This window comes from Nicotiana sylvestris, chromosome 10, assembly GCF_000393655.2.
Source record: "Nicotiana sylvestris chromosome 10, ASM39365v2, whole genome shotgun sequence".
Taxonomy (NCBI): Eukaryota; Viridiplantae; Streptophyta; class Magnoliopsida; order Solanales; family Solanaceae; genus Nicotiana; species Nicotiana sylvestris.
The window spans coordinates 33141062-33160186 of record NC_091066.1 but is presented as its reverse complement, the minus strand read 5'-3'; the positions used below and the strand labels follow the sequence as shown (position 1 = coordinate 33160186).

At 39.6% G+C, this 19125-nt stretch overlaps 1 protein-coding gene across 2 annotated transcripts in view; it reads right to left on the bottom strand.

Annotated features, from left to right (window-relative positions):
* LOC104246045 (nuclear pore complex protein NUP107) overlaps positions 1-19125 on the bottom strand; it is a 47749-nt gene that overhangs the window by 8374 nt on the left and 20250 nt on the right. For both annotated transcript variants that reach the window (XM_070158493.1, XM_070158494.1), the window contains exons 7-14: positions 9858-10016; positions 9237-9329; positions 9002-9169; positions 8672-8770; positions 2250-2485; positions 2110-2167; positions 1145-1233; positions 366-497 (exon numbers count right to left, since the gene is read on the bottom strand). In XM_070158493.1, the coding sequence (XP_070014594.1) occupies positions 366-497; positions 1145-1233; positions 2110-2167; positions 2250-2485; positions 8672-8770; positions 9002-9169; positions 9237-9329; positions 9858-10016 (1034 nt within the window). The remainder of the gene's footprint in view (positions 1-365; positions 498-1144; positions 1234-2109; positions 2168-2249; positions 2486-8671; positions 8771-9001; positions 9170-9236; positions 9330-9857; positions 10017-19125) is intronic.

The window sequence follows — 19125 nt, the reverse complement described above, 5'->3', positions numbered from 1 at the left end:
TTGAAGGAAACTACAGCTAAATAATTCAAAAGGACACCTCACAATCAGTACATAGCATAGATATCGTAGACAAAGCAGTACATAGCATAGATAGATAAAGGTTGATAGGCGTTAGTCATGCATTTTCAAACTTTTAGTTTTCTCCTTAATTTTCGTGGGTACATCAAATCAAATAAGATATATTGCAAATTTGTGCTGATTTTTCTACCAACATTACATTAGATGCTATAAGCAGTGGAATTATGGCTATGTTCTCCAAACTCTCATTTTGAAGAAAAATATGAGATATATGAAAGGAGCATCAATTGACTCCCCAGATGCCTATCAATACCACCAACAAAAAGAATATGCTGCGTAATACTTACATGTGAAGAATGAGGTCACCAACTGTCAGTAATTTCTCTCTAAACTCATCCTTCATTTGATCTTCGAGCAAGTATCGGAGCACAAGCACTAAGTGTGCACCAAGGCGCATCATTTGTGGGTCACCATGAGGTCTAAGCAAAAGAAAATGTGCATTCAGCATAAATCATATCCAGCATAAAGCTCAATCTCCAAGAATAACAAGTACTTATGCATATTGTGGACTAGTCTATTATTAAACACATCATGTATAGATAGATCATTCATGTAATTCTGACTATCAAGGACATAAAGATTACTCTGTACCAGGAACCAAAAACAACAAAAGTACCCTCTAGAGGCCTTCCTTATCCCTTGGACAATTGACATCAAAAAATCTAACATGATAAAGCTGATAGAGGGGTAATCAGTATGTGACGTGTTTGTAATATTTTAAGATGAGGTGGTCACGCACAATTCAACACAGTGCCAACGTAGGCAGAAGTCTCAGTTTTGAATCTTACTACCACCCATTTACACATGGAGCTTCCACATGTTAGACTCAAGGAAAAGAATGAGACCCATAGGGAAAGAGGCGTGTCAGGAAGTACTTAAATAAATGTGTCCCGATTCTAACTACTATGTTTTAATGAGGTGAAACAATTCATCAACGTTAAATACTATTTAGAAGCTTTACAAAGACAATAAGAATCTCAAAATACTGCAGAATAACCTAGTCTTTTTGTGTATGTGCAACAAAGAGCCTCCGCCCATGTACAATAAAGTGTGAAAAGTGACTTACCTGAAGAAGGTTGCATCATCTTCAGAAGGCGATATCCAAGACCATATGATGTCCAGCAAACTTGGTATGTCTCCTAACATAAGGTTCATCTGTTCAAAAGCTTTGGTTAAAGCTGCAGAATAGATCATAGAAACTATAATACTTTTAAGATGAAACCGGTACTCAGCTAATATACACTCCCTTCCTCGCAGGAAAGATGTAGTAACTTAGAATGGGACCAAGGAGACGGACAGGATGAAAGACACTCTACTCAAAGTCATCACCTACCCAAGTAACTATATACAGAACAAAAATAAAAAGGGCAGCCCGGTGCACGAAGCATCCCGCATTCACGAAGGTTCTGAGAAAGGGCCGCACCCCAAGGGATATGATGTAGGCAACCTACCCCGATGCAAGTATCAATAGATGATTTCACGGCTCGAACCCGTGACCTATAGGTAACATAGAGACAACTTTACCATGACACCAAGGCTCCCATTCTATATGCAAAGAAAATGGAAGGAACCAGGCTTATCTGAGAATGACACAAGACGAAGTGAGGGAGAGATCTGAAATGCCAGATTTTATGGTGGAAAAAGCTATGGACTGAGCTGCATTACACAAACATACATTTGATACATATGCGTGGGTAAAGTCGTGAGAGGACTAACACCAAAATATGATATCCATGGATGTGGAAGGTAGCACGCAATGGTAGCCTATTTCTCCTTCTAAAGCATCATTCAAAATTACTTAAATCATAAGACAAGACAGGCCAAATGTTTGTGCATATAGACTCACCATGTTTAAAACATCTGGTAAGATGTCTCTCATCATTTTTTTTTTGTGTGTGTAAGGGGGTGGGGGTGGGGGGACTAAATTTTAAATAGATAAAACGGACTAAAATAAATAGAGACTAACACAGATTACTCTTCTAAAGAAAAAGTAAAAAGGTTGAGAAGCGATACAAGAACATGAGCCTATACCTCAATTTGTCTCTGCTGCTCCTTGCACGATCGAGCAACAATTTCATGCACCGTATCACTAGATTACAGAGAATTTTAATTTATTTCAGATAAGGAAGTACAAAAGAAAAACCTGGAGCGAAACCGGACTGCATGAATACCTTGAATGGAGTTTCTGGAGAAGGGCAGAGAGGTGCCTAGGTTGCTGATTCACAACTTGAAGTGGCCAACTATCTGGTCCAGCAGTTGGCTGAGAAACACCATCTACAAATTCTGGGCTTCTATTAATTGCTTCTTCAAAATTCTTGAAGTGATCCCCTTCACCTGGTTGCAGGCGGGTTAATTCCACATCAACCTGGAAATCAAGCCATGATTTGGCCATGGCCCAGCAAGCAGACTGGAACAAGATAAAATTGATTTGAATATCACGAGCAACACTAGAAATCAAAGAAGTGGCTGAAGGAAAAACAAAGAGAAGAGGAAACCAACCTCCGTATAACAAATGCAGCAAATGGTTAGAAATAAGTACATCCTTTTGTTGGTTCAATTCATTAGCTAGCAGTTATGTTACTAAAGCTTGCATATTGCTACTAACTTAATGCCATAAGAGTATCAGGCACATAGAGATTTATTATCACTTTATATATAAGATATATTCTAGCCGTATCTCCACTAGTTTTATTTGTTCAATTCAATCTAGCAGATACATCACTAAAGCACTTGAAGCAAACTTGGGAAATATAATCAATAATCTACAATTCAGGAGAGTGTTAGCATATGCCTAGGTTTAAACATATAAAATTGGCCAGGTCGCAATGATGGACCAGGACCATAGTACCATACTTATACATATTTCTTAAGAAAATATGTAATTCATTTTAAAAAATCTTATGTCACATTTTTACATTTCATTTTGATCAAGTAATAAATTTATAGAATTTGGAAGAAAAAACACCTATATACAACTGTATAGGCATACAACTTTACATTCATAATTTCTTTGTCAATTTTTCTTTTTTTTGAAATTTATTTCCGAGTGAATAAAAAATTGAGGAACAAAACATATACGGTTATTTGAAAAATTAAATTAATATTGAAAAGATAAAGTAAAGGGCAGGCCCAATCAGAATACCAGATAACCGGTGAATATGCCTCCCCAAGGGGTTAGGGTCTAGTTTCCCTTGACAAAGCCTCCTAATTTTAACGTTTTTAGCCACTCATGGACTATGTGCCAATTTCTTAGGGGCGTATAGATCTATCCCCTTTTCATGCATAGATCTATCCCCTTTTCATGTGCCAATTTTTCTTTTTTTTGAAATTTATTTCAGAGTGAATAAAAAATTGAGGAACAAAACATATACGGTTATTTGAAGAATTAAATTAATATTGAAAAGATAAAGTAAAGGACAGGCCCAATCAGAATACCAGATAACCGGTGAATATGCCTCCCCAAGGGGTTAGGGTCTAGTTTCCCTTGACAAAGCCTCCCAATTTTAACGTTTTTAGCCGCCCATGGACTATGTGCCAGTTTCTTAGGGGCGTATAGATCTATCCCCTTTTCATGCATAGCTAGAATAGATTATATGTGTTTAGGTTCATTCTACAGAGATCATGCAATAGTTAGCAGCTACCATAATTAAGAATATTTTTTTGGTAAGGTAAATAACTTTATTAACGGGAAACTGTGTATACCAAAAAGAGAACCTACACCAAAATATGGTTCTCCACAATAGAGACCAATTCCTCTATACAAATAGGGACCTCATGAGTAAAAAAGAAACAAAAAGACTACTTTGAAATTTTACAAAATCTTGTTCCACCCCTTCAAATGCTCTCCTATCTCTCTCTTTCCAAATAACCCACATGATCGCAAAGGGAGCAACAGCCCATTCCCTTAGACTTCTCTCCCCCACCTCCTGTGAGGCCAACTTTGTAATGCCTCCTTCACTTTACCCGGCATCACCAATTGCATCCCAAACAAATTAAGGACCACCCTCCACAATCGATTAGCCACTTGATAATGCAATAGAGGATGAATCTTCGCCCGACATCACAAATTATAATTAGAGAATATATCAAAGAAATTGAATGATCCGACGATCATATTGAAGGCCCTTTGTCCCAATCTCAATGTCCCCTTCTAGGAGAAGCTTTAAGAAATGACAGATATGACCAGAATCTGTATAATATGCAAGACTAGCAAAGTTTCTAGGAGAGAAACAATCAACATGCAGCAGTATTTTCAATCCAAAGGCTACCATGCATTTAGTATTGTGAGAAATGCACGGGAGAAAATATTATTGATTAATATTGACAATGATACAATGAGCCCTATATATATATATATATATATATATATATATATATATATATATATATATTACATGTCCTACTCTTAATACATATGGGATTAGGGTTATTTACTACTATTTAACTATCAAACTAACACTCCCCCTCAAGTTGGTGCATATAAATCATATGTACCGAGCTTGTTACGTATATAATTAATACGAGGACCAGTGAGGGACTTGGTGAAAATATCAGCAAGCTGATCATTCGACTTCACAAATTTTGTAGCAATATCTCCCGAGAGTATCTTTTCTCTAACAAAGTGACAGTCAATCTCGATGTGTTTAGTTCTCTCATGGAACACTAGATTTGACGCAATATGAAGAGCGGCTTGATTATCACACAAAAGCCTCATCTGACTAATCTCACCAAATTTCAACTCATTGAGCAACTGTTTGATCCAAATTAGCTCACATGTTGCCATAGTCATTGCTCGATATTCTGCTTCTGCACTAGATCGAGCAACCACATTCTGTTTTTTGCTCTTCCAAGACACCAAATTTCCTCCTACTAAGACACAATATCCAGACGTAGAACGTCCATCAGAAGGTGATCCTGCCCAACCAGCATCTGAGTATCCAACGATCTGCTCATGGCCTCGATCCTCAAACAATAAGCCTTTACCTGGAGCTGATTTTATATACCGAAAAAAGCGGACAACTGCATCCCAATGACTATCATTAAAAATGAGCTGATTTCAAATCCTGACTCACAACGCTCAATGGAAAGGAAATGTCAGGTCTAGTCACTGTGAGGTAATTTAATTTACCAACCAACCGCCTATATCTTGCAGGATCGCTAAGAGGCTCCACCTGTCCTGGCAAAAGTTTAGAATTCGGATCCATCGGAGTGTCAACAGGTCTACAACGTGTCATTCCTGTCTCTTCAAGAATATCTAAGGAATACTTCCGTTGTGAGATCACAATACCTGAGCTAGACGGAGCGACCTCAATACCCAGAAAATACTTTAATCTGCCCAGATCCTTAGTCTGAAAGTGCTGAAAGAGATGTTGCTTCAACTTACTAATACCATCCTGATATTTGCCGATAATAACAATATCGTCAACATAAACGACCAGATAAATACAGAGATTTGAAGCAAAATGTCGATAAAATACAGAGTGATCAGCTTCACTACGAGTCATGCCAAACTCCTGAATAACTGTGCTGAACTTACCAAACCAGGTTCGAGGAGACTACTTTAGACCATAGAGGGACCGGCGCAACCGACACACAAGGCCACTAGACTCTCCCTGAGCAACAAAACCAGGTGGTTGCTCCATATAAACATCATCTTCAAGGTCACCGTGAAGAAAAACATTCTTAATGTCCAACTGAAAAAGATGCCAATGGCGAACAGCAGCCATGGATAGAAAAAGACGCACTTATGCAATTTTAGCCACGAGAGAGAAAGTATCACTGTAATCGAGTCCAAATATCTGAGTATACCCTTTGGCAACAAGACGAGCCTTAAGTCGATCAACCTGGCCATCTGGACCAACTTTGACTTCATACACCCAACGACAACCAACAATCGATTTACCCGAAGGAAGGGAACAAGTTCCCAAGTACCACTCGTATGTATAGCAGACATCTCGTCAATCATAGTCTGTCGCCATCTGGGATGACACAGTGCTTCACCTGTAGACTTAGGGATGGAAACAGAGGACAAAGATGACACAAATGCACAATGGGGTGATGACAGACGATGGTAACTTAAACCGACATAATGAGGATTAAGATTAAGTGTGGACCGTATACCTTTTCGTAGTGCAATCAGTTGATTAAGAGGAGACAAGTTGCAGTATTAGCAGGGTCAGGTGCAGGACGTGAATCAGCTTCGTCTGATGCTGGGCACGGACGACGATGATAAGTCAGGAGTCGTGGAGCTGTAAAAGATTGAACTGGACTAGGTGGTGGCACTAGAGCTATAGTTAGTGGAACTGGACCAAGTGGTGGCACTGGACTCGGTGGTGGCACTGGAGCTATAGGTGGTGGAGCTGCAACTGGAACTGTAGGTGGTGGAGCTATGGAAGAAGATGAATGGGAGATAGGGACTGAATCTCCAAAAGAAGGAACTGGTAGCACCTCAGAAATATGTAAGTGATTAACTGGACCTGAGAAGTATGATTGGGTTTCAAAGAAGGTAACATCAGCAAACATAAGAAATCGCTGAAGGTCAGGAGAATAACATCGATATTCCTTTTGCGTTCTCGAGTAACCCAGAAATATGCACTTAAGAGCACGAGGAGCTAACTTGTCTTTTAATAGAGTAAGGTCATGAATAAAGCACGTACTCCCAAAGACACGGGGTGGAAGAAAGAACAAAGGTAAGTGGAGAAACAGGACAGAGAATGGAACTTGATTTTGGATAGCTGAAGATGACATACGATTAATAAGATAACAAGATGTAAGAACTGCATCTCCCAAAAAACGCAGCGGAACATGAGATTGTATGAATAGGGTACGAGCAGTTTCAATAAGATGTCTATTCATTCTTTCAGCTACCCCTTTTTGTTGGGATGTGTACGGTTAAGATGTTTGATGAATAATCCCATGAGAGTTCATAAACTGCTAAAATGGGGAAGACAAATACTCTAGGGCATTATAACTACGAAATGTGCGGATAGAAACCCCAAATTGATTTTGAATTTCAGCGTGGAAGGTCTGGAAAATAGAAAACAACTCAGATCAATTTTTCATCAAAAATATCCAAGTGCACCTGGAATAATCATTAATGAAACTAACAAAGCAGCGGAATCCCAAGGTAGAACTGACCCGACTAGGACCCCAAACATCTGAATAGACTAAACTAAAAGGTGACTGCTCGATTATCAAGACGCCGTGGGAAATGGGAGCGAGTATGCTTACCGAGCTGACATGACCCACACTCTAGAGTGGACAATTGAGATAAGCCAGGTACCATTTTCTGAAGTTTTGACAAACTGGGATGTCCTAACCGTTTATGTAATAAATCTGGTGAATCAGTAACGGGACAAGTTATTGGAGGAAAACAAGATGCGAGTCCATGTGATTTTGCAAGGATAAGGTAATAAAGTCCATTTGATTCACGTCCGGTACCAATGATCCGCCATGTACTGCGTTCCTGTATAAAAACAAGGTCATCAAGAAATAAAACAACAGATTTAAGTGATTTGGCTAAGCGACTAACGGCTATGAGATTAAAAGGACTACCAGGAACATAAAGAACTGAGTCTAAAGGTAAGGAAGGAAGTGGACTTGCTTGACCTACTGCAGTTGCCATGGCTTGAGACCCATTGGCCATTGTGACTGTTGGAAGAGATTGAGAATATGAAATACTAGTGAAAAGAGATTTGTTACCAGAAATATGATCAGATACACCTGAATCAATGACCCAAGACTCAGAAGGTGAAGATTGGGAGACACAAGTCATGCTACTATTTGTTGGAACAACGGAGAATCCTGAAGATGTCTGTTTACGTGCTTTTTACTGAAGGAACTCAATATAATCCGGTAAAGAAATTGTGTCTAAGGCTTCTAATAAGAATGACATTATAATGTTTTTTTTTAGAATAAATAAGAATGACATTATAATGTTCACGCCGGAAAAAATCATAAATTTTTCTTCAAATCACTTATCACGCCAGAAATCACAGTTCACACCGGAAAAATATAAAAGTTGTCGGAATTAGGTTTAAATTGGATGGGTAGGCTCGGAATTGCAAGACAATTACACCGTCCAAAAGAAACTTTTTCAAATTCTGGTCGGAACAGCCCTCACGCGCCGGCGCGTGGGACAGACGCGCCGCCGGCAGCAGAACTCCAGCAGGCGCGTGGGTGAGTGTTTTCAAGTGGTTTTTTCTGGGTTTTGGTCGCCTATCTCTTGGGAACCTTTTGGTGGTATTGGATTTCGCACAACACTGATAATTAGTGATTTTAACGCAAATAGTCACTTAGGTAACCGGAAAATCTCACGGTGACTGAGTTCTTTCTTCCCGGATGTCGCTGGAATGACGCACAACAATCTATTCTCACCAAAGCTCTGATACCATGTGAGAATGCACGGGAGAAAATATTATTGATTAATATTGACAATGATACTATATATATATATATATATATGTCCTACTCCTAATACATATGGGATTAGGGTTATTTACTACTATTTAACTATCAAACTAACAAGTATCATGCAGATTAAAGAACGGAAAGTACTGCATTACGAAATGGACAAATAACAGGAATGTTATACCTCCCAATCCCTACATGTTGGAAGAATGCGTTTCAGGTTACTGCACTGGGTTGCATATACTGCTGCTTCATATTTTCCGCCACCTTGATCTGCAATTTTCTTCAATGTAGAGAAGAAAACAAGTTTCATCAGTTCAAATACAACACAACCACACCAGCACATCCATAGACGGAGAACATGCGCTCTCAAACATAATCATGACGCAAAAGGCATAACAGAGACAGATATCCTTAAACCCAATGTCTCTTGCATAATAATAAATTATTTTTGGACGAGAAGAAAGCTAGATACTGAACAGGAAAACCCCATCACTTTAACCCTATTTCCTACCTCTGAAGCACAATAGCAAGCCCATTTCCAGAGACGCCATTGATGACCGAGTCCACTTTCCAGCTCAATGGCCTGTAAGGTTCTGTTCTTGCCATTTCTTACCAGGGCTTCAATGGATGGGAACTGATCAAACCCTCCAAATGGAGATAGTGTTGCAGCTCTCCATGACTGTCAAGTCAATGTTTTTATCAGAATAAAGGATACGGTGTCAAACTTCCCTAAAAGATTGGCATACCTGTCCAGCAGACCGGCAGAGGCTGCATGCTTCTTCCAGTCTCCCTGCCCTTAACAGAGTCCAGACATCCTCCAGAAGAGATTCATCTTGTTTCTATGGGTACAAGATGTTTTTCAATGCAAAAAGAGCATCACATGCCATCAGTTAATGAGATATGTAGGCACCATGAAAAACCCACCAATATGAACCTTCTAATGTTGGCTACAAAGATCATGGTTTTTCCATTTCTTGTTCTCCACCCTCTCCCCACGTCCCCATTCTCATGTAATTTACCAATAAAGAAAACAGGGAAACCAGAGACACTTAATAAACTATGCACAAATCGAAAAGGACTACCAAGAATGAACTGAATGAAGATAAGCATAATGCAGTTGAAAGAAGATACGAGATACCCAGGAGAAAGAAGCTGAAGCATGGTGGTTTCTGCAATATGTAAATGTATGCCTACAGTGATATGATCAAAGGAAGAGAGAAGGTCTTCTAATAATCCTGACATCTAGAGATAGCTTTTCTGTCAATAGCGAAAAATTTAACAAATTTTCACCATCCAAAATCATCCAGGAGGAGATAGACATGGAGACACATGCAAATAATTAAGTCAATTTCTTTGCAAGAGCATACTTTGTCATCAGGCAATTGCTGAGCATGTTCACGCGTAGGAGCATCAAAGTCCAAGTGATTAATTGTCCTTTGATTTGGAACACCTTTCTTCAGGAACCGTTGAGTGTGATGCCAAATTCCGGAACTAGGGAGATAGGTACCAACATGAGAGCCACGCACCTGCAAAGGTAAATAAGCATAATTAGAAACAATCACCATTACAAGATTTCATGAAAAAAGGAGTAAAAATATGTCAACTGTGCAATTAGACATGGTACTGAAGTTATGAGCAGTCTTCCCATTAAAATTTTGGTGTTTATGCTAGATAATTAAACAAACAAATAAACCATCAAACTCATCTCTAGCACACACTATGATTCCAGCAGTGCAAACAGGTGAAAAAAGTAACCTCCCTTAGTTCCAAAAGAGAATGTAGCAAGAGAAAAAAAATAAGAGATTTTGAAACTTTTGTAGCAATTACAGATAACCCAACAGACGAATCTAATTAGAAAATCTGATGTACAATCAAGGATCTTATCCCAAAAAAATCTAGGAACAAAAACCTCTTTATCCGGACTGTCATATACTTTTTTCTCCTTTTTTATTTCATGCATCCCTTAGACTGTCTTACGATAAAATTTGAATTAAGTGCTTGGCATTCCCTTGCCTCAAGCTAAATCATTCAAAAATATATAGAACTGGATGGTTATGTACGTCTACCATCTAGGAAAAAGATATTGTGCAAAACAGTACAGCTTAACAACATTGGTTTTCCACCTATAAAATTTTAATTTCTCCGCGTTACACTTTAAAACCAGACTTCTCTACAGGTGCAATGTCCATCTAAGAAGCATGGATTTCCCTACATAGAGGTCAAAAGAAGCTAAACCCTCATATCATTTCCACACAATCATCCTTATTCCCTGAGTAACTTTGCCCAAAATCACAAGATCTTAGGCAATTCCCCAGACAATGTACAGCAAACTCAGCTTGCTGAAGCTTAGTTAATAACTGAATCTTGTTAACCAGCTTTTGCCTCAATTTAACATTTCAGAAAGGTAAGTTATTTCCATGATTTAAACAATTTAACACTTTCTTTTATAAGGCCAAACAAGTCGTGACTGATATAACCATGTTTCCTCTTGTTATCATACAGTAGATCAGCCTGTAGTCTCTCCAGCTCAATTCCCATACACCGACTGGAGAAGCTTTTCTAGTGTTTGACATTGTTTTTACCCAGGCATAAATCTGCAAATAAATTTGAACAGGAGAGCCAGAAGGAGTAGAAAAAAGAGGATATTTGGGTCAAACTTCCCAGTTAAGTAGCATAATTTTTGTTTTAATTACCTTTTGAGATGATGATCAATCCCTGCTATGCTGGCTAATGCATACGTTCAGGGAAGAAAATGGAAACCAAAGACCAACAAAATTTTAACTTGAAAACTGGCCATGTCAATTCAATTTGGGAAACTGCAACACATAGGGCACAATAATTTCCTTCCAGCTAATTGGTTGTCTCTCCAACCAAGCCATACTTCACTTGTTAATGTTGAATGCAATGCCTACACTAGGTGAAAAACTGAAAATTATACTTTTCTTTGTCCGCAAGCATAAATAACAACAGTTGGACAGTCACATTCTACTCTTGGCAGAACTACAGTTCGTGGAATCATGAGGGAAGAAGAGAATCTACTATCGAAGACTAGGAATTCCAACAGATAACCCAATGATTAAAGGCGCTCTAAAGCTAGGTGCAACTCAGCTTGGTGATTTGCCTAACCAAGCTGGCGCTATGATACTGACACCAAAACTCAGAGGAGTGCGCCTCACCGCCTAAAGTTTGTCTTAAAGAGGGTGGTAACAACAAAAACAAACCCAGAGTATTTCCATAAATGGGATCTGGGGAGGGCAGTGTGTACGCAGACCTTACCCCTACCTTATAAAAATAGAGAGGTTGTTTCCGATAGACCCTTGGCTCAAGGAACAGTGGAGATAAAGCAACAAGTAGCAAATAATAGTAACAACAATATATTAAGTTAACGGGCGCAAATGACACGGCATGTAATAGTAAAGAACCATGAAGAAACATCTTGGAGACAAAAATCAAGGTGTCACAGGAACACAAAGTACTTCCAATCAATTGCCAACTCTCACAGAAGATTCAACAATATCGACAAGCTCCAGGTGGATGATGAATTAATAGAAGACAAAGCAAAAATCAAAGAAGAGATTCTGAGCTTCTATCAGAACCTGTACACAGAGAATGAGGGATGGAGACCTAGAGCTAATTTTGAAGAAGTTGCTACACTTTCGGGGGAAGACAAGGAGATGCTAGAGAAAGCGTTTGACGAAGAAGAAGTGCATAATGTTATTCTTTCATGTGCCCCAGATAAAGCTCCAGGTCCAGATGGCTTCACATTGGCTTTTTTCCAAAAATCCTGGGAGTTTATCAAACCGGAGGTGATGGGGGCTCTCAACCATTTCCATCAGCAATGTTACATGGTGAGATCATGCAATGCTTCTTTCATTGCCTTGATCCCTAAAAAGAAAGGGGCAATTGAGCTCAAATACTATAGGCCAATAAGCCTTATTGGAAGTGTTTATAAGATTGTGGCCAAGTTGCTAGCAGAAAGGCTGAAGAAGGTTATTGGTAAACTTGTGTCCAGTCACCAGAATGCCTTCATCAAACATAGACGGATCACATATGCAGCACTTATAGCTAATGAGACTTTAGATTGGAGGATTAAAACAGGGGATCCTTGTATTATGTGCAAGCTGGACATAGAGAAGGCTTTTGACAAACTAAACTGGTCCTATCTAATCTCTATACTGAGGAAGATGGGATTTGGAGACAAATGGATAAGGTGGATCAGATTCAGCATCTCAAAAGTGAAGTACTCAGTTTTAGTCAATAGGGAACCAGTGGGCTTCTTCTCCCCTCAAAGAGGGATCAGGCAGGGAGACACACTCCCCCCTTTCCTGTTCATTCTAGCCATGGAGGGACTAAGCAAGATGCTAGAAAAAGCCAGAGAAATGCAGTGGATTCAGGGATTAAAAGTAGGCTCCAATATTGGGAACTCAGTCACCGTTTCTTACCTGTTATATGCTGATGATACTTTGATCTTCTGTGAGGCAGATAAGTCGCAAGTTATGTATACTTTGATCTTACCTGTTATATGCTGATGATATGCTGTTGCTTTTTTGAGCCGAGGGTCTCCTGGAAACAGCCTCTCTACCCTTTGGGGTAGGGGTAAGGTCTGCGTACATATTACCCTCCCCAGACCCCACTTGTGGGATTTATACTGGGTCGTTGTTGTTGTTGTCTATGTACCTGAACCTCACTCTTCTCCTCTTTGAAGCTCTGTCAGGGTTACATGTAAATGTGCTGAAAAGCATAATTTATCCTATCAATCAGGTGCCTAATGTGGAGGAGCTGGCAGGCATTATGGGTTGCAGCATTAGGACTCTACCTACAACATACTTGGGCCTACCATTGGGTGCTAAGTTCAAAAACTGTGAGGTATGGAATGGGATTCATTGAAAATTTTGAGAAGAGACTAACCTCCTGGCAGCTTCAATATATATCCACGGGTGGCAGATTAACTCTCATCAACAGTGTGCTTGACAGTATACCAACATACTTCATGTCATTGTTTCCCATTCCAAAGAAAGTACTAAAGCAATTGGACAGAACCAGGAGAAACTTCCTATGGGAGGGAAATAGCAACACCCACAAATTTCATCTAATAAAGTGGGACACAGTCACTCAGCCGAAATGCAATGGAGGATTGGGAGTTAGAGATCTAGCAGCCCACAATAAATGCCTATTAATGAAGTGGCTTGGGAGATTTGGCACGGGAGAATCAAGCCTATGGAAGGAAGTGATCATTGTCAAGCATGGGAAAAGAGATAACTGGAGCACTAAAAGTTCTAATGCACCTTATGGTGTGGGTCCTTGGAAGTACATCAGTAAATTCGGGAGTGAATTTTTCCAGTACATCCACTTCAAACCAGGCAATGGGGCTCACATAAGATTCTGGAAAGATAAATGGCTAAACAACTCTTCACTCATGGATGAGTTTCCTAGCCTATATCAGATTGCTCTACACCAGAACTCCTCTATAGATCAAAACAGAAATGGTAGCAACTGGGATGTTCACTTTAGAAGAGCAGTGCAAAACTGGGAAATTGATAGCCTATTTGATTTGCTAGCAAAAGTGGAGGGGTACAATATTGATGTGAGCCAACCAGATAACATATGCTGGGGAAGCAAGGGCACCTTCACAGTAAAAGAATGCTACAGGCAGACTGATTCCAGAACCAGGTGTTAGATGCATGGCCCTGGAAGTTAATATGGAAGACCAAACTGCCTATCAAAGTCATTTGCCACAACTGGATTGCCCTCAATGAGGCCTGCTTAACTCAAAACAACCTCAACAGAAGAGGTTTCCAGTTGGTCAACAGGTGTTATCTATGTCTGAGAGATGCAGAAACTGTCAACCACTTATTTTTGCATTGCCCTGTGGCTTTTGACCTTTGGAATATGTTCCTTTGCATTTTTGGCTTGATTTGGGTCATGCCACAGAATATGAAAGAGGCACACTTGAGCTGGAGTTTATGGAGAGTTGACAAGACCATCAAAAAAATCTGGTTGATGATCCCTGGTGCTATTTTTTGGTGTTTATGGAATGAAAGGAACAGAAGATGTTTTGATGGAATCTCAACTCCAAATCACACTCTCAAAGCTATTTGCCTACTCAATCTTTTTTGTTGAACTAAATTAGCTTCTGTAATTAGCACTGACCAATTTTTGGACTTTGTTAGCTCCCTGGTCTTAGATTGACATTGTAAAGGGAGCTACAATTCTTATTCTTTTTTCTGCATTTCATTACTTTTGTAACGTGCATCTTCTTGATGCCTTTTGCTAATGAAACACCTTATTTCATCAAAAAAACAAAAAGTAAAGAACCATGAATAAGATAATACAAAAATAATCCTAGTACTAGTGTTAAGCCTATAAGGAACACACTACTATCTGTCAACCTACAACCCTAATCCTCGACCTCCCCACCTTTCTATCATCGGTCATATCCTCGGTAAGCTGGAGCAATAACATGTCCTGCCTAACTACCTCTCCCCAATACTTCTTAGGGCTGCCCCTTCCCTTCCTCGAACCCGCAATGGACAACCTCTCACACCTCCTGACCGGAGCATGATGCTACTCTTCAAATGCCCGAACTATCTCAGCCTCAACTCCCGCAAATTATCCTCCACCATGCCACTCATACCTTGTCCCTAATAACTTAAAGAGGGTGGTGCACATAATAAATATAAACTATATACAAATAGTTAAGGAACGTCATAAATGAAAATGTTAAATGAATGGTCATATAAAATAAAATTCTTCTTTTTATCAAATAAATTTAAGTATAAAAAAAATTATATAGCTCTTGCACATTGCATCCACCCCTATCTAAGAACTTAAGGAGCTGATAAAATATTCCAGAATATAAGATATTCAGATGCTTCGTGCACCGGGCAGCCCCTTTATGTTTTGCTAAATCCAGATGAATGGACACAGCTTTTATAAAGTCGATTTCAAATTATTGGAGAATGAGGTATAGTTGACTTATTGCATTTTTTCCAATTCTTTTGACTATATAATTGTTATTTGTGTTTTCTAAATACCCATTTTTTCCTGGTGTTACACATTATTTTCATTGTTTCTTCGTGTGTGTTCCTTCATTAAATCGAGTGCTTTAGTTGCACTTAGCAGTTTGCACTTGCCCAGCAGATCTTGGCCCTTTTCACACTTTTTACCCTTTTTAACACCAAAAGAACCACAATGATGCTGATAAAAGTACAATCAGTGTGTACAAATAGAGAAAAAAATATCAATGCAGCCTCCCTACAGTAATCATGAAGACAATACCAACCATCTTACTTAGTCGATGTACCTTAGTATAGTTATGTTTACTCCCCACATATTCCTTGGTCAGAGCGACAAACCTTAGACTATTTACCTTTACTCCCACACATGAGCTACTTTAATGGTTTCCTCAGTGAAGTCTTCTCACCACAATTCAACCATAATGCAGGTTAACAAACAAAGAGACCTCGGATTGACTCAATTAAAGCTTTACTAAAAAAAAAATTTGACCAAGTACAAGACCGAATAGACTCAGCTTGGACGAGTCGAAGGACCGAGGACAAAGAAGTATAATTTTGTTGACTAGTTTTACGATACGCCCATTGTGCGTGTACCCCATATCAATGAGTACAATTTTTTTTAAAATCACACAAATAATATTAAACCATGTGATTGAATTATAAAACAACAACAACAACCGAGTAAAATCCCACTAGTGGGATCTGGGGAGGGTAATGTATACGCAGACCTTACCCTTACCCCAAAGGAGTAGAGAGGTTGTTTCCGAAAGACCCTCGGCTCAAGAAAACAAAGAGACGAGAGGAGACAATATTAGTTTCACCACAGAAATCATAGGAAAAATAGGAACAACATGAAATCCAGAAGAAAGATGCAAAGCAAAAGTGATGGCTAGTAAATAGGTCCTGCACTGAAAAGTGAAATAGTAAGACACAACATTGCCACTAGCTATCTTAGACAAAAACCTTACCAGACTAGGCTCACAAAGGTACAAAGTAGGCAAGACTCAACTACCTCCTAACCTACAACCCTAATGCTCGACCTCCACATCTTCCTATCAAGTGTCATGTCCTCGAAAATCTAAAGTCTCGTCATATCTTGCCTGATCACCTCTCCCCAATACTTCTTAGGCCACCCTCTACCTCTTCTCGTGCCCTCCACAACCAGTCGCTCACACCTCCTTACCGGAGCATCTGGGCTTCTCCTCCGAACATGCCCGAACCATCTGAGATCGCTTCCCGCATCTTGTCATCAATGAGAGCCACAAGCACCTTCTCCCGAATATCATCATTCCTAATCTTATCCATCCTAGTGTGCCCGCACATCCACCTCAACATCCTCATTTCTGCTACTTTCATCTTTTGGACATGTGAGTTCTTAACGGGTCAACACTCAGCTCCATACATCATAGCCAGTCTAATCACCGCTTTATAGAACTTACCTTTGAGTATCGGTGGCACTCTCTTGTCACACAGGACTCCAGATGCTAAACTTCACTTCATCCATCCTACCCAATACGGTGTGTGACATCCTCGTCGATCTCCCCTCCCCCTGGATAACCGACCCAAGGTACTTGAAGCTGCCTTTACTTGGGATGACCTGTGATTCAAGCCTCACATTCACGCCTACTTCCCCCGGCTCAGCGCTGAACTTATACTCCAGGTATTTCGTCTTCGTCCTGCTCAGCTTGAAACCCTTAGACTCAAGAGCCTGTCTCCAAACTTCCAGCCTCTCGTTAACACCGGCTCGCGACTCATCAATCAGAACTATGTCATCGGCGAATAGCATGCACCATGGCACCTCCCTTTGAATATGGTGTGTTAATGCATCCATCACCAGGGCGAATAAGAACGGACTGAGCGCAGAACCTTGGTGTAACCCCATTACAACCGGAAAATGCTCAGAGTCGCCTCCTACTGTCCTAATCCGAGTCTTAGCCCCATCGTACATGTCCTTAATCGCCATAATGTCGGGAATCGATACACTTTTTGCCTCTAAGCATCTCTAGAGAACTTCTCTAGGAACCTTGTCATACGCTTTCTCTAGGTCAATAAACAACATGTGCAGACCCTTCTTCCTCTCTCTGTACAGTTCCACCAACCTCCTAACAAGGTGTATAGCTTTTATAGTAGAACGACCCGGCATGAACCCGATCTGGTTGTCGGATACAGACACTGTCATCCTCACCCTCACTTCAACCACCCTCTCCCACACTTTCATGGTATGACTCAGTAATTTGATACCCCTATAATTATTACACCTCTAGATATCACCTTTGTTCTTATACAATGGAACCACCGTACTCCACCTCCACTCATCCGACATCCTCTTCGCCTGAAAAATTACATTAAACAACCTAGTCAACCACTCCAAACTTGCTCTCTCCACACACTTCCAAAATTCCACCGGAATCTCATCTGGCCCGGTCGCTTTGCCCCTACTCATCTTACGCATAGCTCCCACGACCTCCTCAACCTTGATACGCCTGCAGTACCCAAAGTCACGGTGACTCTCGGAATGCTCCATTTCGCCTAGCACAATATCCCGATCCCTTTCTTCATTCAGAAGTTTATGAAGATTGAATTATATTTAGCCAACTTTATAAAGGAAAAAAACTATGTCATACTCTAATGCCTTATGATAACTTTGATATATTAGTTGTGCATTTATTTTAGTAGCTTAGACATAGTAGAATAACTAATATATTAACTTATATTCAAATATCATGCAATAATACATGTTCTTCATGGCTTTAAAAATTGTATTCTCTTTACTCAAGTATCTAATATATGAATTCATCGTATTCCTACTGAAACTCAAATTAGAACTCAAGTATCTAATATATGAATTCATCTTATTCGTATTGAAACTCAAATCAGAAAATACGAGAAATAAAAAGAGACTCCACATTGTCAGTTTTAGTAATCATATGGAGAATTTAATTAGATGGTAATATTAAAACCCAACAAAATTTATTTTTAGTAAGAAAAAAATGATCATCATAAAAAATTAAAGTAAAATACTAATGCTTATTACTGTATTATAAAACTGCAATCACAAGGAATTCAGCAACCAAGTGTCATTGAAACATCTAAATGGACAAAACTGGTTATGGGTAAAGCACGCAAAGCTTTTGGGATCAACGTAACCGGATTTGAGCATGAAATCTTCGATTTAAATGGATCAAAAGAGACAAATTCAAATACAAAAAAGGGGTCACTGGCAGCAACAAGCAAGAAGGGAAAGAAAAAAGGGGAAGGTGAGGTTCAAAAGCTAATTAGCAGCATTAAGTATGATGGGCGAAGCAACAGAGGCAGGGGCAAGCACTTCAAGAGCCAGTCAAGATGAAAGTAAAAATCCTAAGCTGGAACATTAGGGGTCTCAATGGTAGGAAAAAAAGGAGCACTCTAGTATCTTTAGTTCGTAAATGGAAGGCCGACATTTTGTGTCTTGAGGAAACCAAAATGGAGGTAATTCCTAAAAACTTGTTACATCAAATTTGGGGGAGCAGATGGGTTGATTGGGTAGAACTAAAGGTTTGTGGCACTAGTGGGGGTATTATTATTATTTGGGATAAAAGAATGTGGAATTGCATTGACACTCATCAAGGCAATTACACAG